A 27,957-nucleotide genomic window follows, 5' to 3' on the forward strand; every position below is an offset into this window, starting at 1 on the left:
AGTATGAGAATCTCTAGGTCCATCCATGTTATTGCAAACAGCATTATTTCATTGTCTTTAATGGCTGAGTAATATTCCATTGCATATATATATGTATATACATCTTCTTTATCCATTTCTCTGTTGATGACATTTAGGCTGCTCTTGGAAACAGTGCAATGAACTGTTATGAATGAAATGCAATGAACATTAGGGTGCATGTGTCCATTTTGACAGGTGTGAGATGATACCTCATTTGCATTTCATTATTAGTGATGTTGAATGTCTTTTCATGTGCCTCTTGGCTATCTTTATGTCTTCTTTGGAGAAATGTCTATTTAAGTCTTCTGCCCATTTTCTGATTGGATTATTTGTTTTTATGGTATTAAGCTTCATGTGCTGTTTGTACATTTTGGAAACTAATCCCTTGTCAGTCACATCATTTGCAAATATTTTCTCCCAATCTGTGGATTGTCTTTTCATTTTGTTTGTGGTTTCCTTTGCTGTGCAAAAGTTTTTGAGTTTAATTTGGTCCTGTTTATTTTTGGTTTTATTTCCTAGAATAAGGAGACAGATCAAAAATATCTTGCTGTGACTTATGTCACAGAGTGTTCTGCCTATGTTTTATAGTTGTATAGTATCCAGTCTCTCATTTAAGTCTTTAATCCATTTTAAGCTTATTTTTTGTGTATGGTTTAAAGAATGATCTGATTTCCTTTTTTTATAGGTAGCTGTCTGGCTTTCCCAGCACCATTTGTTGAAGAGACTGTCTTTCCCCCATTGTGTAGTCTTGCCCCCTTTGTCATAGGTGATCAATCATTTTTAATCTGTTGTTCAAATTCATTTATTTGTTCATAGCTGGAGATTTAAATTTGGGAGTCATCATAGTGTCATTGGAATAGTGTTTTAAACCATGAAAATGAATAAAATATTCCTGGGGAAAGCCTATAGACTAAGAGGAAAAATACCAAAGATAAAACGTTTTAGGAGTGGGCAGAGAGAGAGGAAAGCACATGTGTGTGTATGTGGAACATGAAATTGTGATACAGTTTCAGCAAACGTCATTATGGTGATGTTTGCTCAAAGATGACCTCGTTTGGTGTTTCAGGTTCTTAGAGGGTCAAGGAGAAAATTACACCTGAAAGTATAAACTAAAATGAAATTAAAATCCACAGAAAAATAATACTACTAGAGAAAGTAATTTCTGGTTCTTGGTTGTCCATAGAAAACAGTAAGCCATCCAGGTGCCCGCAGTGGGAGGTTGAGAGGAGAGACAGTAAAATTGGATCAACTGGAACCTAAAGTTGTCTGTATGGAATTCTTTTAGCCTTAAATTGGGCTTCCCTGGTAGCTCAGATGGTAAAGAATCTGCTTGCAAAGGGGGAGACCTGGGTTCAGACCCTGGGTCTGGAAGATCCCCAGGAGAAAAGAATGGCTACCCACTTGAGTATTTTTGCCTGGAGAATCCCATGGACGGAAGAGCCTGGCAGGTTGCAGTCCATGGGGTTGCAAAGAGTTGGACATGACCAAGCCACTTTCACTTCATTCAGCCTTAAGTTTGCCCACATGGTGTGAGAGGGCTTGTATGGTCAGTTTTACAGAATATGCTGTTGTCCACTGGACTGTTGATAGTGTCCAGTCTCTGTGTCACAGAGGTAGCTCCCCTCTGTTTGTCCTGGCCCAGTAGAGGGAGATTGTTGCATAAGGAGAACACCAGCAGGAAGGGGACTTGGAGGTGCTTCAGTTACCTAACCCTGTGGCTTTAGATTAGACCTTTATCCTCACTGTTCCACAGAGTTTTCATATTCTCAGCATGGACAGTATGAATGCTTGCTTGCCTGCCTGATATAAGTTTATAGTGGATTTATCCTAAATAGTAAGATCTTTGTGAACCAGATTCTGAAATTAAAATTGTTTATAGTTGGCCCTTGCACAACATGATGATTAGTCAAAAATAGGCATGAAACTTTATAGTCAGCTCTCCCCATCCATGGTTCCTCTCTAGCCAAAGCTCTGCATCCGTGGATTCAGCCCATCATGGATCATGTAGTGTTGTTATTTACTGGGAAAAACCCATATATATGTGGACCTGCCCAGATCAAACCCCATTGTTGTTCACAGGTCAGCTGTACATATACAATTTTTTGTTACTGCCCTGTGTTTCAGTCATCAATTCTGTGGTTCTACTTTCTTCTTTATAAAATTGAGATGAGAATTCCTTCCTGAAGACATTCATGTTAACAATGAACTCTTTAAGCAGATGAATGATAATTTTAGAGGATTTGAGGGAATGAGGTCCAGAACATTGTGAGTTAACTTCCTCCATCTTGATTTTCTGAGTCACTTGGAGCAGTGGTACCTTCTCTTCAGCATCTCTTGGGAACTTGTTAATGAAGCAGACTGAGGGGCCCCATACCAGGCCTGCTGAATCAGAATTCTAGAGGCTGGGGTCCCGCAATGTGTTTTAATAGTCTTCCAGATGATTCTGATGTCTGAGAAAGTTTGAGAATCACTGCTGTGGTTGATTAAATTCTCCTACTTAGAATGTAGTTTTAATTTCACTGTTTACATGGAAAGTCAAATGCAACTCAGTTCCCACTGAAAAGGTAAATTAATTGCTCTAGTTTGTTTCATTAATTCAGAGGCCTAACGTAGTTACAGTAGAATTACATATAACTAAAATGTAAAACTGAAAAATTTTGAGTAATATCTTTCAGTTTCCACTTGATGGAGAGTAGGTTAGATAATTTCCACTTGATCTAACTTTAAGAACTTTTTCAACTTTAGAATGATGGGTTTTTTTTTTTTTTTAGATTTGCTAAAAAAAGACAGTAACCACGACTTTAGCCTACATTCCTCATTATAAACTAACATTTGCATTTTAAAAACCAAATTTACTTTTATTCTGCCTTGGTGAATAGAAACTTACAGGCAGAAAAAATAATCTGTGACTATCATCAGAAACCACTGAACTATATACATCTTTGTCTCCTAGAGACCTAGGAAAATATAATATGTATATATTCTCCTAGAATATAATGTGGGTTTTTTTCTTAATTTCAGTTCTTCTTTCACACAAAAGGGCAATACTTCCTTTACCAAAAAGCAAACTTCAACTGAAGCAAAATATCTTATTAGCTCAAAGGATCTAGAAGAAACTCCCATATATAAGTATACTTATATATGATTGGAAATTATTTGTAAATACTCATCCATACTCAATTGGGGGATGTAGTATTAAGTAATATAGTATTTTTTATATTCAGTAGTATAGTATAGTGAAGTTGCTCAGTCGTGTCCGACTCTTTGCGACCCCGTGGACTGTAGCCTACTAGGCTTCTCCATCCATGGGATTCTCCAGGCAAGAATACTGGAGTGGGTTACCATTTCCTTCTCCAGGGGATCTTCCCGACCCAGGGATCGAACCCGGGTCTCCCTCATTGGAGGCAGATGCTTTAACCTCTGAGCCACCAGGGAAGCCCTTATATTCAATAAATACTGCATTATTTAGCGGAGAAGGCAATGGCACCCCACTCCAGTACTCTTGCCTGGAAAATCCCATGGACGGAGGAGCCTGGAAAGCTGCAGTCCATTGAGTTGCTGAGGGTCAGACACGACTGAGAGACTTCACTTTAACTTTTCACTTTCATGCATTGGAGAAGGAAATGGCAGCCCACTCCAGTGTTCTTGCCTGGAGAATCCCAGGGACAGGGGAGCCTGGTGGGCTGCTGTCTATGGGGTCGCACAGAGTCAGACACGACTGAAGTGACTTAGCAGCATTATTTAGCCCTTTTTAATTTTTGGTGATAGTTTTGCTCTCTTACATGCTTATATGAATGTGGGAATAGAACTTAAACTTTTACTGCCAGAGGTAATAAAGGGGGTGATAAATATTATTGTAAAAGAAATTGAATTTATATCAACAGAGATTAAAAAGACTTATGCTTTTTCCTGGCAAGGCATTTATCATGACATCCTTCTGTTTAAATGCCAACTACAGTAACAAAATACAAAGTATAGTTTACTACATGCCAATATTTGTTCCCCATGAATTTCTCTCTTGAACAGTTCAGAGCATGTTTAGGAAGAGGAAATATTTGGCTTGTAGGGAGAAATGGAAATCTCAGCTTTGCTATGTAAAGAAAGAAAGTGCCATGTTAGAAACATGGATACAGTTGAATGCATGTGGGAATAAGACTTGAATATGGAGAAAAGACTTGAATCAGTTGGTAATAATTAAAATCTTACAATCTGATAATGCTGTGACATATTTACACTCTAAATTCTATTATCAATTAAATTCTTGTACAGCTGTTTCATTGATCTCTCAGAGGAAATAGTTGAAATATTGTGATGGTCTATAACCTTAGTATCCCACTGAATGCTCAAAGTCAGAGCCTTACAGCAGACTTTGGAAGATGTGCTGTTCCTACAGATAAGGGAAGGGTTTTAACAAGGTCTGTGCAGTAGGGCAGAGATTTCCCAATCACAGAATTGACTCATGACTTGTTTTCAGATAGTATATTTTGTTTCTGTAAACTGCCATGTATTTAATTCCAGGGGTATGATGATTAAAGTGTCTTCTCCATCTGATTATGCATGTAATTTTTATAACAATTTATAAGTTTGAAATACCTTCAAATTTATGTTTGTAGTCATCATAGCAGTCCTGTCAGACACTCATTAATGCTCCCTGGTTAGAGATGAGAAAACACTCGGTTATCCCTGGTGTGTAACTTTTAGTGTCAGCTGCCGTCATGGTTTGAGGGTGTATAAACTCAGTGCACAGCCTCTTCTGTCCGTACTTGACTGTCAGTTATAGAGTCAGGCATTACCCAAGTACTCTGCATGCTATTTTAGCCCTCATAAGAATCTGTCTCCAGAAGTATCACTGTCCTGATTTAAAGACGAGGAAAGGAAAGATGACAGGTGGTTAGCATGGGGGACGAGTCTGGTAGGTGCTTGGTAATAGCTCATGCTATTGGGGTCTAGCTACCTGGGTTCTTACCTAGGCTTTACCATTTCAAGGTATAACCTTGGGAACGTTTCTTAACCTCTTTAAGTCTCAGTTTCCTAATCTACTGAAAGGACAATAAGGCCAGTCTCATAGAACTCTTGTGAAGATTAAATAAGATGTAATACCTGGAAATGGCTTGGCATAGAGTGTGAGGTCTGAGTATCACACATTATTACTAAGGCAATTATTGAAGGGCACTCAGATGGTAGGAAGGTCATCTCCCCACATCTGCTTCTTACTCTTCTGTTGCTTTCTAATCAAGGCAAGAAATGCGCATGTGAAAGTGAGTATTATTAATTAATACATCTTCTAGAAGGCAGAGGTGGTAGGTATGAAATCAAGAAATAGAGGACAGATTCATAGAAGGGCAATAATTACATAATTTGGGACAAGTCTCTAGGATCTGAGTTTTCTAAAAAGTCATATTAGTTTTTTTTTAGGTGAGAATGGGAAGGGAGTGTACCCTTCCTGGACTGATCTTTGCACAATATTTACTTAAATTCTTAAGTGATTATTAGCCTTAAACATGAGAGCAACAGAAGTACTTGTTTGCTTGTCTTTGGAAGAACCCTAGTGATCCTTCTCCAAAATGCACTCATCACTTTTCCTACTTAAGCAGTAGTTATACCTATTAAGTATTGTCCCTCCAGCAGTTAGAACTGTAAGTATTGTTGTTTAGAGAGAGTTTATACTTTGTCTCTTTCAAGTTTCTCTAATATTTTAATTAAATTCCATGCTGGTACTTAATATTTTTGTCATTCTTTTCTAGTTCTTTATTTCCATAGCTTATATGCCCTACTTAAAGGCAGAGTCTGTCTCATGTCTAATTTCATTGGCTGATATCTCCCATACAAGACCAGAAACAAATAAGTTACTGAGATGAATGGCCTCTTTGATTTCTTATTCAGCTTCTCAGCGGTCCAGTAACACTAGTGGGAACTGACATAGATTCTTTTGATTGAAAGTTAATTTTAAAAGATTCCTGATAAAATTTAGACATTTAAATTTGACACTATTCATATCTATTTTTAGGATGACTTTGCTTCTTTCCTAATATCAGGGTTTGGATTTTGTTTTCTTAATAACAAATCTTACCAATATTTGGTATAACTTGTTTGCCTTTTATTGTATTGCATTATTGGAGTATAATTGCTTTACAATGTTGTGCTAGTTTCTGCTGTGAATCAGCCATAAGTATAGATACGCACCCTCCCTTTTGAGTCTCCCTCCCACCTCACCCCCATCCCACCCCTCTAGGTGTTCCCAGAGCCACTGATGAGCTCCATGTGCTGTAAGGCAGCTTCCCAGAAGCTAGCTATTTTACACATGGTAGTGTATATACTGGAGAAGGCGATGGCACCCTACTCCAGTACTCTCGCCTGGAGAATCCCATGGACAGAGGAGCCTGGTAGGCTGCAGCCCACGGGGTCGCTAAGAGTCAGACACGACTGAGCGACTTCACTTTCCCTTTTCACTTTCATGCATTGGAGAAGGAAATGGCAACCCACTCCAGTGTCCCTGCCTGGAGAATCCCAGGGACGGCGGGGCCTGGTGGGCTGCCGTCTATGGGGTCGCACAGAGTTGGACACGACTGACGTGACTTAGCAGCAGCAATGTATATACTGCGCTTCCCTGGTGGCTCCGACCATAAAGAATCTGCAGTGTGGGAGACCTGGGTTCGATTCCTGGGTCAGGAAGATCCCCTGGAGAAGGGAATGGCAGCCCACTCCTTGTATTCTTGCCTGTCAGTGCTCCTCTCCTTCACACTGGAGCTTTTGGAAAAGTAGGAGAGTATAGTTAACCCTGACACTGTGAGGCTTTAATGGATTCCAGCCGCTAAAAGGCAAACAAGAGAACTTACAGGATATAAAGGGGAGAAACAGGAAAAAAAGGGGAGAAAAACCTTTTTGTCCTTTACCTTTCGGTGAGAAGAGATTGAGCATTTTCCTTTGGTCTTGCCGAACTGTTGGATCAGTTAGTTTACCTCAAACTGCTTTTTGGCCTAAGGAAATCTGTTCTGTGGCCTTTGGGATTGTTACATTCAGAGGCCAGTGTTTTGGCCTCTTCTTTCAGAGACATGTTTTAAAAGTTCTGCAAAGGCCAGAACTTGGCATAAGGTTGAAATGTGACATGTACATTGGTGATTTACCAGAAAATACACTTCAAACATGAAAATGTTTTATATGGAATGCTTTTCTCAAACTGAGAGGAAATTTGGTTATTAATAAATCTCTAGCTTATCACTGAGCCCAATTATCCTTAGCACATAAAAATTTAATGAAGAGATCTTAAAAAGAATGTCAAGGTTTGTTTTGCTTAATGGCTTCTCTTATTCAAATATCACAGGTTACAAAAAGATCAGTAAAATAGAAAGGTATTGTAATAGTGTCTAAAAGTCCATAGTTTACAACAGGGAAATCCATAAGCTCTGGGAAATACTGCTAATAATTAAAGCTACCATTTACTGAAGTAATATTGAGTTCCTCTGTGCTGGAAATTTCACATGTATTTGAATTATTTTTTATAACAGCTCCTGCAGGGTAATTTCTTGTTTTCTCAATTACCACTTTACATACCAGGAGACAGGCTCAGAAAGCTCCCGCATTTAGGAAATGGCAGAGCTGAGATTTGAACTCAATTCTCTGTGATACCAATGTCCACATGTTTTAATGGAGAGAATATTTGATAGTGCTCAGGAAAACGCTGAATAAGTAAATAGTGGCTGTTATTATTTTTGTTCAGCTGTGCTGTCTCCCAGACTAAATGTGTACACATACACACACACACACACATACACACATAAACACACAGGAGAGAGATGGGAATGTGGTGATACATGCTGCTTGAGAGCATGGTATCTCCTACTGTAAACATCTCACCATCCCATCCGCCTCTCCTTCACAAATGCAGTCCACAAGCTAGTACTCCTGTCTGGAAAATCCCATGGACGGAGGTGCCTGGTAGGCTACAGTCCATGGGATTGTAAAGAGTCAGACAAAACTGTGATTTCACTTCACTTAATGAAAGAGAAGCCACGTTACAAGGTGTAACACCTAGGAACAGACATAAAAATACATCTTTTTTTGAGGACAACTTTAAAGCATTCTAGTTGGACAAAAAATAGAGACTTGAACAAATGGAGAAACATGCATGTTCTTGGACAGACTGATTCAACATCATAAAGATGTTAATTCTCCATGAGTTGATTTATACATTTCATATGAAGTTAATAACAATACTAACAGTTTTTTTACCCTAAAACTAAAGGCTCCTAACTTTGATGGACATATATCTCTTTAATAAGGTGTTTGATTGATTTTTTCTCTTACTGCCCATAGTTCACAGAAGTTAGATGAATATATATAGAGATTTTTTTTTTATAGATTAGGTTGTGAGGAACCTTATTATTCTAAATAGATGAGAACCAGAGGAGTGTTATAGCGATGTCATGCAGTTCTTTGAATAATAATAATGTGTGCTCAGTCGTGTCCAACTCTTTGTGACCCCAGGGACGATAGCCCACTCAGCTCCTCTGTCCATGGGCTTTTCCAAGAATACTGGAGTGGGTTGCCCTTTCCTTCTCCAGGGCATCTTCCCAACCCAGGGGTCAAACCTGGGTCTTCTGCATTGGCAGGAAAGATTCTTTACCAGTCGTGCCACCTGGGAAGCAGTTTACTTGAAACTTCTTAAGTAATATGCCAAAAATCATATAGTGAACTCATCAAAAATTGTCTTTAAGAATCTGTCAGCTGACATTAGAAACCACCCATTGGCAAAGGATTATTTACTTAGTCATTGCAGTGCCAGTAGATACCAGTTTTTCAAATTGTCTCTTTTTTTTGGTGTACATAGGTTTTTGTTTTTTTTTTTTTTCCTTAGAGCTCTTTGAAATTGCTTATTTTAAAAACTAACTACTGTATCCTTGTTTTTCCCTCTTTTTTCCCTAGTTGCATTAAAGTCCTCCCCAGCTGACAGAAGTGGAGTCCAGGACAACTGTCGAACCAAATTCAGAGAAGGCCTCAACTTGCAGGAAGGAGAATTCTTACTACAGGTAAATTGTAGTAGATATAGTTCTCTTTCATTAGAACCATTATAAATGGAAAATTAGTTAACAGCCTTTTAACTGTCCCTCATTTCTTTAGGACTCAGTGATTCATAGCAATTTCATCTGAGCTACAGTAGTGGTATAATGCTAGTACATGAATAAATGGAATTGTATGAAGTATTAGAAGTCCAGTTATCACTTTCCCTGTTGCATTTCTTTAAGAAGCAAGAAATTCTAGATCATTTTAAAGGTTCTCATTAAGACACTGGTTTTAGGTATATGTTTTTAGGAATATAGCGCCATTAAAATAATTTTATTTAATAGTTAGAAACTGTTCTTAACCTGAACAATGTGTTCTTGTAACTATATTTTCTTTTAGCAGCTGTGTATGGCTTACCAACATGCTATAGACTTTTTTTTAGCCTCTACCAGCCCTATTGTCATGCATTAGAACTCTGAGAGTTTCTGGTAGATTTGTCTGTGAAAGTATTTTAAATCTTTTCCTATTTTTCTTTCTCTTGAAGCTGATAAAATGCTTGATTCTCAGTTAAATTATCAGATACTTATTCTGTTAAAGACTGAAGATGTATGCTATAAAGAATGTACATATGCATAACTGAATCGCTTTGCTGTACACTGGAAACTAACTCAGCACTTCAAATTAACTACACTTCAATTTAAAAATATTAAAGAGAAGAAACTCAAAAAGATATGTGCTGTAATCTGTACTATATTACAGATTTTTAAGTCTACAGAATTTTTAATTCTACATAATGATTTCTAATTCTTCCCAGTGAGCTGAGATGTGAACTTAATTTGCAACTGTGATTAAAAAGTAGCTGTAAGTTTCAGTAACTCCATTCAGTAAATGGTTAAGTGTAACCTGACAATTTATAACATTTTATTATAATTTATAAAATTGTATATAACAAATTATAATTTTATAATGGTGTTCAAATCCCTGATAGGGAAAATTAACTTTTGCTTCCATTATGTTAGAAAAAAGTTAAATATATTCAACCATGAGTCATCCTCCTGCCTCTGGCTGAGGATTTCTATGTATTGATATATTAGCTGAAACACAAAGACCCCTTAGGTCACAGGAAAGCATTCTAATAATTGCTGCTTAATATGATTAAACAGAGCGGGCTTCCCAGGTTGCACAGTGGTAGAGAATCTGCCTGCCATTGCAGGAGACGCAGGAGATGCCAGATTGATCCCTGGGTTGGGATGATCCTCTAGAGAAGGAAATGGCAACCCACTCTAGTATTCCTGCCTCGGAAATCTCATAGACAGAGGAGCCTGGCAGGCTACGGTCCATGGGGGTCACAAAGAGTTGGACACGACTGAGCGTGTGCGCGCTCACACACACCACACACACAGATACACACACACACAATGTGATTAAATACATCTCGATTTATATAGTAACGTAATAAGGAAGTTCTTTATCTCAAGTGAAAATAGACAAATCTGGCATGCTTCACACTTCTTATCTTAAACTGGCTTAAATTATGGGGCAGTGATTTTTATTTTCCCCCTAAAACATTTAGACAGATTGTCAACATATCCTATATCAAGGGCCCAGAATAAAAATATACTACTGCAAGCTGGTGTTCACTTTTTAATTTTCTAAAAATTGGAAGCACTTAAATATTTAAAATGAATAGTCCATCATTAATTCTGTTTTATGCCATTTGTAGATTATTCTCCAGCAGGAGGCATCACATACTATAAAATTTGCTTAGGACGTGCTAAGTCACTTCAGCCATGTCTGACTCTTTCCGACCCCGTGGACTGTAGCCCGCCCATGCTCCTCTGTCCATGGGATTTTCCAGGCAAGAATACTGGAGTGTGTTGCCATTTCTTCCTCCAGGAGATCTTCCCAGGGTTTGAATCCCTGTTTGTTAGGTCTCCTGTGTTGGCAGGTGGGTTCTTTAACACTACCACAATCTGGGAAGCCCTTACTTAGGACAGTACTTGTTTTCCCATATGAAGTAGATGACCAAAAGCATAGTAGACATGTGAAGATGGGATATTTCATTATGTACAGTTACCATAATGTGTGGTTATCAACTAGTTACCAAAGAGGATGTGTCCAGAGGTACAGCACACTATTTGGCTTGTAACTTTGGTGAGTCTTTGCCTTTGGTTTTAACAAAGGAGGCACATGAAGAAAATATTTTTAAATATTTAACAAAAGTTTAAAATATTTATTTTCTTGATGAAATTTATTACTGTCTTATAAGGAATGAAAATAAAACAATAAGTAACTTTTGTATCTTTTCATTATGTATATATGTTCTGTCTGGTGATACCTAATATTGTGCTTATTAAAATCTACAGCTTCATTTTTGAAATAACAACAGTTCAAATTATAAATAACAGTATTAATTGCAATTCATTTCTCTTATTAAATAGTAAGTGTAGCTCAACCTGATTTTCAGATAGTTGTGACTAATAATAATAATCTTGTTAGTATGTAATTACCAAATTTATTCCTTCTCTTAACTTGCTAAGATAGTAATTCAGTATAACTTCATTCCGCATGGTATTTCAGATCATTTTATATATATATATGTGTGTATATATATATATATATGTGTGTGTGTGTATATATATATGTACATATATATTTTTAAGAGGCTTTTTGGTTTATTTCTCACAGTTAACATTTGTCTAAAAGTTACTGGCATACCCTAAATTATCTTCGTGTCTCCAGGAATACACTAATGAGCTTATTGGAAAGTAGTAAATTTCTTCCACTCTTTAGAAAACATGATATTCTCCAAAATAATATGCATATGATCAATGGATACTGTTGTCTGGAAGGAAGATATTTTCAAAACAAAAAAAATGTGGTAATGGACATAACCCTACTACAACCAAGTAAAACTTAAGAATGCTCAATTTGAGGGGTCCCTGGTGGCTCAGAGGTTAAAGCGTCTGCCTTCAATGCAGGAGACCCGGGTTCGATCCCTGGGTCGGAAAGATCCCCTGGAGAAGGAAATGGTAACCCACTCCAGTATTCTTGCCTGGAGAATCCCATGGACGGAGAAGCCTGGTAGGCTACAGTCCATGGGGTCGCAAAGAGTCGGACACGACTGAGCAACTTCACCTTCAATCATTAGACACTTTAGTTCTTGGTGGGTGCCATTGCCATTCTTCATCCTGGGGAAATTGCCAGGCATGATAAGGCATAATATGTGAAGTCAAGGATCTCAGATCCCAGTTGTGATTGTGAGTTACAGCCATGCAACAGTTAGTGATTAGTAACACTTAAAGGTAGCAGATCATGATACGACGTACGATGCTAAGTGGGCAAACTTTAGAGCCAGTTTCTCCCTTGTGGTTCAGCTTGGTCTCAGCTCTTCACTTCCGTGTCCTCAATTTACAGACTGGACTGTGACACCTACCTCTGTGGATTGCTGAGGGAATTAAAAGTTACTTGAATACATAGAAACCATTTAGAAAAGTGATTGTTAAAGAGTAGGTGCTTGCTCTCAGAAGTATAATATAGACCAGGGATCCTGAAGGTGAAAGGGATTGGAGTGAAACGGAAGGCAGTCACTGTGTTCTTTCACCCTGTCTGACAGTGAGGGTATTTACTAGTGTGTGGGCATCATAAGCACAGGGGCGACGGCTTGTTCATTTGTGAATCTCAGTACTGAGCACGTGTCCTGTCCGTGTGTAACATTTTATTAAGTGCTGAGCAGACTACTTGCTATCATTTATGTGTCCCTGTAGTTCACAAAGCATGATCTGGTAATACTGGATCTGCTCATTTCCACAGCTGCCTTTTGTAACAATGGTGCCTCACATGAGCTGAGCGCCAGCTGTATACCAGGCACTGCGTTAGGTGAGACATAGTCATCCTATCACCTGATGAAGAGCCTGGTTTTCAGTCAGGGACACTAAAGCTCGAACGGGTAAATAACAAAACCACACTGTTAGTAAGAGAAGAATCTAGTCCAAATTCTGACTCCAAACTACGTGGTTCTTAAACTAAACCATCCCATGTCTCGTTTTACAGAGAAAAGAGTGTCTCAGGAGGGTTTAACAATCAGCGCATACAGCATGAAGAAAAACAAGTACTGAGTTGAACTCGAGCAGGCAATAATGAGGGCTTGAGATTTAAAAGATGTGATCACAATGAATTCTTAAAGTGATCTAAATACTTTTGTTACCATATAGAGATATTAACACAGGACTCGAACAACCACTAAAAGAATAGGAAAAGAGAGCATAACTTCTAAACTAAAAGAAAGAAAACAGGATAATAAAAAATGATTGGCCCAACGGAGGCAAAGAGGAAAAAGTAGCATAGTATATAGGTTAACAGAAATAACACCCATAAAGTATGATCGCTTTAAACCTAAATGTTATTAGTAATTATGTTAAATAGAACTTAATTTGCTATATACTTGTCTTACATGTATATATTAGTTCTAATGTATAGTCCATTTGTATTCCTTTTGTAAAATAAAAATGTTTTCAATGTTTTATAATACTTTGAGAGTATCTAAATTTCAAACTGTATTAGTGCTTAAACTATCTTTACACAGAGATTTTCTGCTATCAAATTTCTTTTAAGGCTCTAATCAACATCTTTACATGCTATCTTCCTTTAAAAACAGCGTGACAGAGTGCAGTAAATGATATGTGTACAATTATGTTTAGAAAACATGTCCAGTATATTAAAAATGAAATCTATAGAGCATGAGGAAGAAGAAATCAATATTTTATTCAAGTTATTGTGATTGAGTATTCAATGAGCTCTAAGATTTTCTTTGGCCAAATCGAATGGATTCTTTTCACCACTGGGGGTGTGGTCTTTCTGCATTTCTGGAGTGTAATCATTTTAACGATTTAAGAGATTTTTCATCAGTAAAAGTAATAACCTTAACTGAAGTCAGTACTTAATGGATGATAACATTGGTAGTCACATTACTAATTTTCTAACTTTTCTCCTTGTAGGCACTAAATGGCTTTGTACTGGTTGTCACTACAGATGCTTTGGTTTTCTATGTGTCTTCTACCATTCAAGATTACCTGGGGTTTCAGCAGGTAAATATAGTTTCCTTAGGTCATTAAAAAATCCTTTTTTGAAAGTTAACTTACTACTTTTTATTTATCTTATACTTTAGGGACACAAGTGATAATTTTTAGATAAAAATATAATTGAAATACATATGTTATAGAATAAAAAAATGTATGTTTGCAGCTAATACATTTTTATGCTTTTAATATTTTACTGCATTATAATTTCCTTAAAGGTACATGTGATTCATGGGTTTTGTGTTTTTTCTTTCATTTATAAGGAATTCTTATGTATAAGAAAGAGCAGATGGGGTTTGGATGGGGGCAGACAGGAGAATATTTGCCATCAAATTAGTTACGGAAATTGGAGGGCAAGTGGTAACTATGAAATGAATGAGGTAATATGTAAAGGTACAAGCAAAATACTGTGGCTTATCCCTTTAATTCCTACTTGTGTGGATTATAAAAGTTTTCCTGAAGGAAATGGTATTTAATCTGAAGAGAATGTGGGGTCCAGATGAGTGGACAGTTGTGGAGGGAATGCAGAGAATAAAAGCTAGCCATACTATAAGGCAGTAAGCTGGAAGGCCTTGAAGGATGTAAGTGTGTCTGGTTTAATGTTACTAAGTATATGGTGAATACGGATTCGTAAGGTGTTGTGTGTATTTGAGGGGTGAAGACATTGAATATGATTTGGGAACAGTTTGTGAGTACACTTGAATGCTCACTACTCTTACATATCAGTAGTTCTTAATTTCTAATGTTCTTAATAATCACCAAAGAACTTGATAAAATGTCATGTAACTGATGAGCCTCAGTCCCATATAATCTGATTCAGTATGTCATAGTGGAGCCCATGTATTTTATTTCTAACAGGCTCAACAGGTGATGCCAAGACTGATGGGTGAATAACAGTGTCTGCACTGTTATACAGCCTGAAGTTTACATTATGTCATACACACTATAGAAGCCACTGAATACTTTTGTTGAAGGGGATGCATGTGCTCCAATCTATATTTCACAAGATAACTCTGGCAGTTGTGTAATGGATGGCATAGAGATGACTTCATGTTAGAAGAAAAGGTTCATAGGAAGGTTCAAGTCCAGATAGCTAAAGTGGTAGAATCTGGCTCCTGACACCAAACCTAAGTGTTTTTGAATTTTAAAGGAAATGTATTAACGTCCACGGAAAAACCTGTTAGAAACTTCATTACATAACTAGCTTAATTATTATTTGATTGATTCATAACAGTTAAGAAATCAAAAAGCTTAGCTATTTCCCAATCTTGTTTTTTTTTTTCTTTCCTAGTTATACGTAACCTGGATATTCTTTAAGAAAACATTTATATCTGACATTGATGGTGGTTTATGGCACCATTTTTAAAACTGTAGGTCGTGACTCATGAGTGGGTGATGAAATTGATATAGAGGATCACCAGTCATTCTTTTTAGCTGCTTAAAATAAAATAGGAAACAATATTGTCACACATAAAAGTGCTCTGTGGAACTTTTTTCCATGTCTGTATGCACACACAAACACCCACAATGGATGGAAAATACTTCTTGCTGTGAGTTGCAATAAAAAGGTTAGAACGCTAATGGTGGAAAGGCTGAGGTCTCAGCACTGTAGTAAATGCTGAGAAGCAAGAGGTGGAGGAAAGACTCTGACCTTTGTAAAGGCATAATCCCTTAGTCTTAGGGAATCTGCTAGAAGTCAAAATTTCATGTCAGGAAAACTGTTAGAGAGCAGTGAAGTAAATATGTAATACTTCAAGCTGAGAGAAGTCAAATTTAACTGAATGTTCAGACAAGTTTTGTCAAAGGAAGATTTTTTAAAAAAATTTTTAATTGGTGGAAAATTGCTCTATAGTGTTTTGTGGTTTCTGCCATACGACAATGCAAATCAGTCATAATTTTATATATAGGTAACCCCTTCCTCTTAAGCCTCCCTCCCCTCTCCCCAGCCCTCATAGGTCATCACAGAGTGCCAGGCTGGGCTCCCTGTGGTATGTAGCAACTTCCCACTGTCTGTTTTGCACATGATAGCATATATATGTCAGTGCTCTTCTCTGAGTTCATCCCTTCTGCACCTTCCCTTGCTGTGTCCACAAGTTCCTTCTCTGCTAGGTTCATCAGTACTGTCTTTCTAGATTCCATATATATGTGTTAACATATGATACTTGTGTTTCTCTTTCTGACTTACTTCACTCTGTATAAGAGGCTCTATTTTAAAAGATCCATAAATAAAAATTGTCAGAACCTAATGTGTTACAGTTAAGGAACAGGAACGTGACTTATTTGACTAAAAAGTGGTTCACGTAGGGAAGTGATGGCAAATAACCTTTGACTTGTCAGCTGTGGCGCTTGTGTCTTTCTAGCTTTTCTTGTCTTGAATTCCAGGAGAGCTTTGCAACTGTTTGATTTGCATATATCACCACTAAAAAGCACCCTGTAATCTAGCAATTAGGTTTTGAAATTAATAAACCACATTTTAAAAAATCAGTGTATGCGTGCTCTGTCACTCAGTCACATCCGACTCTGCAACCCCATGGACCATAGCCCGCTAGGCTCCTCTGTCCTTGGGATTCTCCAGGCAAGACTAGTGGAGTGGGTTGCCATTTCCTCCTCCAGGGGATCTTCCCAATCCAGGGATTGAACCCACGTCTCCTGTATCTCCTGCACTGGTAGGCAGATTCTTTACCACTGAGCCACCAAGGAAGTCCTTTTAAAAATCAACACTACTTGTTAATTTATTTGTTTCTTTTTTCTTTAGTCTGATGTCATCCATCAGAGTGTGTATGAACTGATCCATACCGAAGACCGAGCTGAATTTCAGCGCCAGCTGCATTGGGCATTAAACCCTCAACAGTGTCCAGACTCTGGACAAAGAATTGATGGTAAGAATGTTTACCAAAAGGTAGTGTTGGGAATTGAATTCTCTGAAAGGAGGCAGAGAATCTTTAGGGGTATAGAACTCCACAGTGAAGATGAGGAAGAAGGGGAAAGACATGAATCTAGCCATGGGCCAGAACCAGGTTACAAGAAGCCTGATGACCTAAGGAGGACCTCGAGAGATGACAGCCATTGATGAATTCCAAGTGATAAAGTATAGCCATATACTCAGTAATATAGTGTATAAAAATAATTCTTACACTATTGTGAAAGAGGGGATGGAATGTATAAGGTTAATTCTGGAGTGTGTATATATTGTTTCATGTTTCAATTCAGTTCAGTTCAATCGCTCAGTCCTGTCCGACTCTGAGAACCCATGAATCGCAGCACACCAGGCCTCCCTGTCCATCACCATCTCCCGGAGTTCACTCAAACTCACGTCCATCGAGTCGTGATGGATGATGCCATCCAGCCATCTCATCCTCTCTCGTCCCCTTCTCTTCCTGCCCCCAATCCCTCCCAGCATCAGAATCTTTTCCAAAGAGTCAACTCTTTGCATGAGGTGGCCAAAGTACTGGAGTTTCAGCTTTAGCATCATTCCTTCCAAAGAACACCCAGGGCTGATCTCCTTCAGAATGGACTGGTTGGATCTCCTTGCAGTCCAAGGGACTCTCAAGAGTCTTCTCCAACACCACAGTTCAAAAGCATCAATTCTTTGGCACTCAGCCTTCTTCACAGTCCAACTCTCACATCCATACATGACCACTGGAAAAACCATAGGCTTGACTAGACGGACCTTTGCTGGCAAAGTAATGTCTCCGATTTTTAACATGGTGTCTAGGTTGGTCATAACTTTCCTTCCAAGGAGTAAGCGTCTTTTAATTTCATGGCTGCAGTCACCATCTGCAGTGATTTTGGAGCCCCAAAAAATAAAGTCTGACATTGTTTTCACTGTTTCCCCATCTATTTCCCATGAAGTGATGGGACCAGATGCCATGATCTTCGTTTTCTGAATGTTGAGCTTTAAGCCAACTTTTTCACTCTTCTCTTTCACTTTCATCAAGAGGCTCTTTAGTTCCTCTTCACTTTCTGCCATAAGGGTGGTGTCATCTGCATATCTGAGGTTATTGATATTTCTCCCAGCAATCTTGATTCCAGCTGGTGCTTTTTCCAGCCCAGCGTTTCTCATGATGTAGTCTGCATATAAGAAAATGCACCAAATATAAAAGCAAACTGGCATATGAAAGAATTAAAAAATACTTTTTTCAACAAAAGCAGTGTCTTCATACATATGTAAAAATGTTAAAAAGGAGAAAAAAGGTGTTAGAAAATATAGAAATTGTTGACAGTGATAGCTCAATAGAAATAAAAACAGCTGAATAGGTCAAGTTCTATGTAGTAAAAGTATTATTCAGTAAGATTTAATTTCTTTTCACTAGCTCCTCTTCCGAAAGTGATTTTTTTTTTTTTTTTAATAATCAGAACATAGCTTTGGTTTAGAAATGAACACAGATTTCAGCTATTCAGACACTTGTGCTGTGCTGTGCTAAGTTGCTCAGTTGTGTCTGATTCTTTGCGACCCCCTGGACTGTAGCCTGCCTGGCTCTTCTGTCCATGGGATTCTCCAGGCAAGAACACTAAAGTGGGCTGCCATGACCTCCCTCAGGGAATCTTCCCAACCCAGGGACCAAACACGTGTCTCTTATGTCTCTTGCACTGGCAGGTGGTTCTTTAGCACTAGGAACACGTGAGAAGCCTAAACACTTAATTTTTAGCAAAATGGAAAGTAACTTTGTGTTGCTATTTATCTCTATAGAAGCTAATGGACTCTCCCAGCCAGCAGTGTATTATAACCCAGACCAGATTCCTCCAGAGAACTCTTCATTTATGGAGAGGTGCTTCATCTGCCGACTCAGGTGTCTGCTAGATAATTCATCTGGTTTTCTGGTAAGGTGCAGCATCTTATACTGGCATTTACTATGAAGTCGTAGAAAATTAAAAAGAAAAGTGAAACAAATTTGAATGTATTTGAGTTTGGGTTTTAAAAATCTACTTAATTAAATAGTTTTATAAAGGAAAGTAACTTTTTAAAAGTCTTTTTAGATTTTTGAAAATATCTTCCGTAACTCAGAGCCTCTATCCTTTAGGATGCAGTATAACAAAGACTGAATGGAATAGCATTGACCATTGTATTTTGCCCTTCTTTTGGACTTTGTAGGTATAAGATAATTAGGTAGCGCTTTTTTGGTGGCAGACTGCTTATTATCCTCTTTGGGTTTAACGCCTGCTAGATGGAAAAATTATCATGGCCCTTTCCATATGGCTAGAATAACTGCCGTGTAGAAAAATGGTTGCATCTTCATCACTGCAGGATCCTCATCTGGTATAAGACACTCTTGTGTAGTGTGAACTCTCATGTGTTGGAGTGAACTCCCATCACAACATCCTGTGTGAATTCCCAGGATGACCAGCAAAGGGAGAACACTAGGAGTGGAGGTAGATGGTCCAGGCTCTCGCTTGTATCCTTAAGACAGTGCACTCCACCACAGATCTGTTAACAAAATGATTTTTGTTGGTGTTTTATGTCTGAATTTTGCTTACCCAGAATTAAAATTGTGCTTTGAGATAGTTTTCCTTGTACTGATGACCAATTAGGATGTATTTCTAGGTGAAATTTCTTTGTGTAATTGGGCCTTTTCTCCCTTGTACTGGTGTCATATTGATGTCAGAGTCATCCCTTGGCCTGGTCAGTACTGTTTTAAGCAACCAAATTGATCATGGTCATGATTGTCTGTTTCCTCTGTCTTCTAAAATTATTCTTTATCCTAATAGAGGTCTGCGTTCTTTATATGGTTTTAGGATTCATTTTAGTGTTTTTGAACAGTTGTGTTTTCTCTCTACAGAAAAGATTTCCTAGAGTTTTGAAATATACTCTGAGCTATGGAATCTAGCCCATGTGTATTTGAAAATTAATGTGGACTTGCTGACTTTATCACAATTCATTTGTTCAGGAAATAGATTTTGAGCATGCACTGTGCACAGACCCATGCTAGACATAAATGCTAGGGCAGCTGCAAGCTCAGAAAACTATGTAGGTCTTCCTATTGTGATCTGTTAAAACAAGGAGTGGGTCACTTAGCAGTCCCTTGAGGACAGTCTCATACTATCTTTTAGGATATTTTTAATTGGCTTCCTGGGAAGAAGGGAACAACAATAGCGTTTGATAGCCTCATGAACTTTTGTGGAATTATCAAAACACTGAAAATGGCCTTGATTGAGCCCTTTAAAACGGAACCATTTTATTTATTTTTCAAAGGTTTAAAAAAACAAAACTTTTATTTAAAAAGGCTGAAACTGAAGTGATTGTATACTAATGTAACAGGTAAGTTGTATAAGGAAATTCCACTTTTTGTATTATCCAAGAGCTGGATTACATTCTGTGTGCTTTGCTTTTTCTTCAGACCTCTTAACTTCAGACTGGAGTTGAGCAGAAATGTTACTGCTTTCCTCTGGAAAAAACTGATTGGGAACTAAGTCTCTCAACCATCCCCAGAGGACAGGCATATGCGATGAAGATATAACAGACATTTTGTAGAAGCAGCCAGCCAGTCCCCAAAGCTTCCTATTGGCTATAATGCCTACTCAGTTTTCCACCACTGTCACTTTTCACCCCAGGGCAAACTCACAGCTCAGAAAATATCTTTGTCATAGTGATCAGACTGGGGTGATATGGAACATATCACAACATTAATTTTAATTATACAGCATTAATCTTAATGAACTTTTTGTTTCTTAAGGCAATGAATTTCCAAGGGAGATTGAAATATCTTCATGGACAGAACAAGAAAGGGAAAGATGGATCAATACTTCCACCTCAGTTGGCTTTGTTTGCAATAGCTACTCCGCTGCAGCCACCATCCATACTTGAAATTCGAACCAAAAATTTCATCTTTAGAACCAAACACAAACTCGACTTCACACCTACTGGTTGTGATGCCAAGTAAGTGAAACTTTTTCGGGTTTATTTTACCAAGTGTGTATTTTATTGCAGTAAGTCTGTCTTACATATATATTTTCCATATGGTATAGTTTATAACCTTGTTTATTATCATAGTAGCTAGGATTAGTTCATAGTTTGTAGCATAGCCTTTTAAAATAATTTCATCACATTCACAGATCATTTATTTTATATCTTACAGTATTGCCACAATTTCTGAATTATAGATGATGTGTTTATATTAATAAGATTCAGTATCCATTTATTGCTGGCTTGTTTTACATTGTACAAAGTTTGACTTTTAGCCCTGGAAGTTCAGTAACCAAAGTATGTTTCTGCTTTTCTCCTTCCTAGTATGAGAATGCATACAGGTTTGAGAAACCCTGCCCCTCCAAATGGAGTAAAAGTATTCTAGAATATAATTAAAGATTTTGTATTTCATCTATATAATCTACCCTGTTAGACTCATCTTTAGTGATTATTCTCCTGAATGAAGACCATGAAAATTATCTGAAACTGAAATTTGCAGACATATGCAAAAGGAGCAATTATAGAAATGTGTTCGTCTCTGCCTGCTAGCGTGAAATTCTGAGTGTCAACATAGTGCAGAAAATAACCAAATAATTTATGTAGGTGACTTCATTTGTGTTAAATTTTAATTTTGTTATTATTTTCCCTTTAAACAGAGGAAAACTTGTTTTAGGCTACACTGAAGCAGAACTGAGCATGAGAGGATCAGGATACCAGTTTATTCATGCTGCTGATATGCTCTATTGTGCTGAGTACCACATCCGAAGTAAGTTGTAGTTTCTTATGAACTTGACTGAGAAAATACCTTAAAGTCTAGGACTTGTTTCAGGTTATTACTGATATAAAAGTGTTTAAGGAAACTATCTGGATTAGCTTCTACTCAGTATCACACAACTGTGAGTAACTGGAGTTACATTCTTAATTCATTAGCTGCCACACAGTAATGGAGTAGCTTAATTACTCTGAAAATGGCCATTTTGTCTCATCAATTTATTTCATAACTTTGTTAATATAGTGAAAGTGTTAGTTGCTCAGTTGTGTCTGCCTCTTTGCAACCCCACAGACTGTAGCCCACCAGGCTCCTCTTGATGGAATTCTCCAGGCAAGAATACTGGAGTGGGTTGCCATTCCCTTCTCCAGGGGGTCTTCCTGACCCAGAGATTGAACCTGTGTCTGTTGCATTGCAGCCGATCCTTTACCATCTGAGCCACCATGGAAGCCCAAATTATACTTTAACATTGTATAGTAAAATATTAGACTGTAGGACATGTTCCCTTTTAAAAATGAAAACAATTTCCCCCCCCAACTATACTTACTCCCTATAGTTTCACATATTACTTGAATTGTCTGACTTAATCTTTCCTTGAATAATTTTAGTCTGAAACAGGAAAAAACAGCAATGCTGAAGAACTGTTTTGATGCATTTTAATATACTGTACTTGGAAGTCATCAGTGTATTTATCATCTTTGGTGATACATGAATTACATCCAGAAATATTACAGAGATTTTCTTTACTGTGTTGATTTTAGATTTGCTAATTTAATTTTGTTTGTTTGTTTGTTCTAGTGATTAAGACTGGAGAGAGTGGCATGATAGTGTTCAGGCTTCTTACGAAAGACAACCGATGGGCTTGGGTGCAGTCAAATGCACGCTTAGTTTATAAAAATGGAAGACCAGATTATATCATTGCAACTCAGAGACCTCTAACGTAAGCACAAAGACCTAGAATGTTTCATGTTTTGTTTTTTTTTATTTTTAACACTTTGGTTTAGAAATCCTCTTACATGAAAACCTTAAAGTAAATTCTAGGAGAATTTACACTGGAAATAAACACTGAAAAGGTATTATGTGTAGAGAGAAGCATAGGTTAAGTTAAAGACACTGAGAAATCAGAGTTAACCAACTTTCTTGAACAACTATGGATGTAGAGCTATTGAAGAGAATAATTAACAAAAACTCCAAGGGTTCATCCTGGGTATCTGAAAGTAAGGTGAAAAGCCAGAGCCTTCTGTTAAAATAAAAACATAACAGTGCTTTATTTAGCATATGTTTGGTAATAAGCAGGCAGTGATTCTTAAGTTTCTCATATGTTCTAGAAGTGAGTATGTTGTCAAATATTCACATTGCACACATTTTCTCTACTCTGGAGAATTGATTTGTGTATGTGGCTTTGAGGGTAAGGATCAGAATTAGTCTTTTTCCCTTATATGGACATTTAATCAACTAGTAACATTTATTCAAAAGATGATTTTTTTGAAAAGACCACCTTTTCCTCACTGCACTACATTTCAATCAGAGGATTGTATCTGTGATTCTGCTTCTCCGTTCCATTGGTCAAGTTGGCTGTTTTTATTCCAAAGCACATTGTCTGTCTTAACTATTCTGTATCTTGATATGCCTTGATATCTTTATGCCCACCATCTTGTTTGTTCAGAATTTTTGTTCTCCTTGGATAGAGTCTTGGCCTCTTCTTTACCCTTTATATTTCCATATATATTTAGAAATCAGTTGCCAATTCCTATGGGAAAATCTGTTGAGATTTTTAATGGGACTATACTGAAATTATAGTTCCTTTTGGAAAAATTAACATCTTTATATTGAATCTTGCAACCCATGAATATGGTGGTCCATGTGTACGTACCCGTGTTTTCATCTTAATAATGGGCTGTATTGTTCTTACCTGAGTCTTATACATATTTTAATTTTATTCCTAGATATGTTCTATGATGTTGTTTTAATTGGTGTGCATATATATTATATATAATATATAGAAATAGTTGAGTTTTTAATATTGGTGTTTTATATCTAGTGACCTTACTTCAACTCCCTGATTAATTCTAATAAGATGTCTGTAGACTTTTAAGGTTTTCTAATATGTTCTATGTAGTTTGCAAATAATTTTTTTCTTTTAACCTTTAGACTTAGTTTTGGTCTTTAACTTCTTCCATTGTACTGGCTAGGCCCTCAGTAGAATGCAATGGAAATAATGATAATTCAGTTTGGTATTATTCCCAACTTTAAGGGAAAAAGACTTCAAATACTTGATCATTTCATATGATATTTGTAAGTACTGGGTTTATTGTTTCAGGTTTAAAAGCATCCCTTTCTTTAGTTTACCAGAATATCATCATCATGAGTGGTTGTTGAATTTTTACACCAAATACTTACTTCACATTCATCAACATCATGATTTTTCTCCTTTATGCTCTTATTTTCTTTCTGTTCTATAAGTTCTGTACTCATATAATTTTAAGAAATATTTTCTGGTATTAGGAATTTGTGCCCTGTCTTAGTCACTATTCCTAGAAGGCCATTAATTTTATTATCCTTCTCAAGGAGTCAGCTTTTGTTTTATTGATTTTCTTCCCATTATACATTTGTTACCTATTTATGTCTGTTCGTTATTATTTCCTTCCTTCTACTCGTCTTGGGTATAATTTGAATTTCTTTCCACCTTTTTCTTTTTTAATGTATTTGGTTAAGGTATTAGTTTTTCTTTAAGTATGATTTTAACCACAGTCCTTTGTCTTTATCATTCGGTTGAAAGTATGTGCTAGTATTTATTTTGACTTGTTTATTCAGGAATTATTTAGAAACATAAGTGTTATGTACTGTTCAATACTAGGGGATTTTCTAGTTGTCTTTTTGTTACTTTAAATTTAATTCCACTGAGGTTAGAAAATAGCCTGAAGGAATTCAGTCCTTTGAAATTTGTTGTGGCTTATTTTATAATCTAGTGTATGGTCAGTGTTGATAAAATATCCTATATACGCTTGTCAAGACTACACGTTCTTTTGTATGTATAGTATTCTTTACATATCAATGGTCTAGTTTGTTTTGTTCATGTTTTTATACATTTGCTATTTTTGTTTGCTTATTCTATCAGTTATTAAGAGGTTGTTAGACCCATTTGGAGCTCTTTACCTAATACCAGCATTCAATTTTACACATATACACACTACATAGTATATATGAAACTATGACATTGATTTCATGCCTTAACCTAACTTATGAATTCTTTTCCCATGCAAAAAATTTTAATTTTCATATGTCAGTCTTCCATTAGAGCTTTATATTTCAGCATGCCTCACTTGTATATTTGGATCTGTATTCCATTCAGAATTTATTTTTTCAGGTAGGGATGGAATCTGAGAGTGAAATTTTTGGACAAATTCTATCTAAATTTAACAATTTTAAGTACTCGTCATCAGAAAGATTTCTCTCAAATTTATGTTCACCTCTAGCAAACTTAACTACTGTGTATTTTGCATGCTAGTTTTTCTTTTTTTTAATTTATTATTTTGGAAATATTTAGGATACAGCTTTTTCTAATACATGCAAACTTTCTTGTGCGCAATTGTAGAGATGAAGAAGGAATGGAGCACTTAAACAAGCGCAATATGAAGTTGCCATTTATGTTTACCACTGGAGACGCCATTCTATATGAGATAAGCAGCCCTTTCCCTTCCATAATGGATCCCTTACCAATAAAGACTAAAAATGGTGCTGGTGGAAAAGAGTCAACCACCACATCCGCTCTAAGTAAGGACTCCCTCAACCCCAGTTCCCTCCTGAATGCCATGATGCAACAAGACGAGGCTATTTATCTCTATCCTGCTTCAACTAGTACACCGTTTGAAAGGAATTTTTTCAGTGACTCTCTGAATGAGTGCAGTAACTGGCAAAACAATGTTGTACCCATGGGGAGTGACAATATCCTGAAACATGAGCAGATCAGCCAGTCTCAGGACATGAACCCAACTCTCTCTGGAGATCATACCGGGCTCTTGGCAGATAACAGAAACAGTGACTTGTACAACATTATGAAACACCTAGGCATTGATTTTGAAGACATCCAACACATGCAGCAGAATGAGGAATTTTTCAGAACGGACTTTTCCGGTGAAGATGACTTCAGAGATATTGACTTAACAGATGAAATTCTGACCTACGTTGAAGACTCTTTAAATAAGCCTGCCTTCGGGTGTTCAGGGTACCCTCAGCAGCCATCCATGGCTCTGAACCCTAGCTGTATGGTCCAGGAGCAGCTCCAGTTAGACCAGCAGCAGCTGCAGCCCCATCAGAGGCATACAACAGCAGAGCAGCAGCAGCAACTGTGTCAGAAAATGAAGCACATGCAAGTTAACAGCATGTTCGCAAACTGGAACGCTAACCAGTCTGTGCCTTTGAATTGTCCTCAGCAAGACCTCCAGCAGTACGTCTTTGCAGACTTACCTGGGACTAGTCAGGAGTTTCCCTACAAACCTGAGCTTGATCCTATGCCTTACCCCCAGAACTTGATTCCCTATAGTCAGCCTGGGTTGCCACCGCAACCTCAGGGTGCACAGTTAGACTTTCCCATGGGCGATTTTGAACCAGCCCCGTACCCTACCACTGCTTCTAATTTAGAAGATTTTGTCTCATGTTTACAAGTTCCTGAAAACCAACAGCATGGACTCAATCCACAGTCGGCCATGGTAGCTCCTCAGACGTGTTACGCCGGGGCTGTTTCAATGTACCAGTGCCAGCCAGACCCTCAGCACAGCCAGCTGGCTCAGATGCAGTACAACCCAACCACACCAGGCTCACAGGCATTTGTAAACAAGGTAAGTATGGTCTCAAACTGAGTAAGTCCTTTCAAATGCCTCTTCATACATTATGCTGCTGCTAAGTCATGTCAGTCGTGTCCGATTCTGTGCGACCCCATAGACGGCAGCCCACCAGGCTCCTCTGTCCCTGGGATTCTCCAGGCAAGAATACTGGAGTGGGTTGCCATTTCCTTCTCCAGTGCATGAAATAAATACATTATAAACAGATGTAAATTATGAGTTTTCTGTCAGTGACTGATTTTAACCTTTTATCTGTAGCATGTATGGGAGAACATTTCTAATTTGACTATTTTGTGTAAGCTGGTACTTTTACATTACTAATACAAGTATATAATATTTAAAAGAAATAAAGGATGAAAGCACTATGAATACATCCACAAGTTAAAAGTAAAATTACCAAATTAGTTAAAAGTACACGATTTAGAATAATGTTGATTTTTTAAAAAATCTGACCTTTTAAACATGCTGACTTAGAAAGCTTTAAGGTTTTAAAAATAGTTTTTTCAAAGCTCATTTTTTTTTTTTTTACTGACATAGTTGATTTACATTTTCAGGTATATAACACAGTGACTCAGTATTTTTATAGATTATACTCATTATTATTAAATGTTGATTCTCTTCCTGTTGAAATTGGGTTAAAACCAGTATCGATGTGTTTCCTTCAAATACTTTTGTCCTAGGTGATCTCTGGTAAAAGTCCTAGGCTCCTCAGTGTTCTATCTTCATTTTATCCTTCAAGGTAAAATAGTTTTTTCCCTGGTGTCTTAAGAAAAATAAGAAAGATAACTTATCTGGCTTTCTATCATGAGACTCAAGCTGGATGGTTTTAAATGTGTCATTCAGACCCTTCTACCAACATGGTAACTTAAAGTGCTTCCTAATGATTGCTGCTCTTTATGACCACCCAGGAATGTCTTATGCTTGCCTTTATGCTTTTCCATTAGAAAATATGATGTCACCTGTGGGTTTTTCATGGCCTCTATTGTATTAAAATTTCTTTGTTTTCCCACTCTTTTGAGTACTTTTGTCATGAAAGGATGTTGAAAATTCTTTTTCTGCTATAATTATAATGATCATGTGTTTATTTTTCCATTTGTTTTTTAAATGTAGAGTGTTACATTAATCAGTTTTTATATAATAAACCATCCTTAAATTCTGGCAAAAAAAAAATATTGAGTTCATGCTGTGTATTTTAGTTGTGAAGCAAATCCCAATAAGACTGTAATAATAGTTTATAAATGTCATTTGCAGCTTTCTCATTAATTGTTTTTTTTCTGATAGTTTTTATACACTTGGTTTGTTTGATTACATATGAGTTTTTCCCTAGAAAAAGACTGTGAAAACTTT

At 37.2% G+C, this 27,957-nt stretch overlaps 1 protein-coding gene and 1 non-coding gene across 3 annotated transcripts in view; one reads left to right on the plus strand and one right to left on the minus strand.

The window, feature by feature from the left end:
• Nucleotides 1–27,957, plus strand: part of AHR (aryl hydrocarbon receptor) — a 51,588-nt gene that overhangs the window by 19,661 nt on the left and 3,970 nt on the right. For both annotated transcript variants that reach the window (XM_061413637.1, XM_061413636.1), the window contains exons 3-10: nt 8,944–9,047; nt 14,019–14,108; nt 16,855–16,978; nt 18,790–18,920; nt 20,771–20,973; nt 21,657–21,766; nt 22,568–22,709; nt 25,365–26,607. In XM_061413637.1, coding sequence (XP_061269621.1) covers nt 8,944–9,047; nt 14,019–14,108; nt 16,855–16,978; nt 18,790–18,920; nt 20,771–20,973; nt 21,657–21,766; nt 22,568–22,709; nt 25,365–26,607 — 2,147 coding nt within the window. The remainder of the gene's footprint in view (nt 1–8,943; nt 9,048–14,018; nt 14,109–16,854; nt 16,979–18,789; nt 18,921–20,770; nt 20,974–21,656; nt 21,767–22,567; nt 22,710–25,364; nt 26,608–27,957) is intronic.
• On the minus strand, nt 20,657–20,722 carry LOC133246958 (small nucleolar RNA SNORD31). Its single transcript, XR_009736204.1, has one exon. It is a non-coding gene; the product is annotated as a small nucleolar RNA SNORD31 (small nucleolar RNA).

This window comes from Bos javanicus, chromosome 4 (genome assembly GCF_032452875.1).
Source record: "Bos javanicus breed banteng chromosome 4, ARS-OSU_banteng_1.0, whole genome shotgun sequence".
In the NCBI taxonomy this organism is placed as follows: domain Eukaryota; kingdom Metazoa; phylum Chordata; class Mammalia; order Artiodactyla; family Bovidae; genus Bos; species Bos javanicus.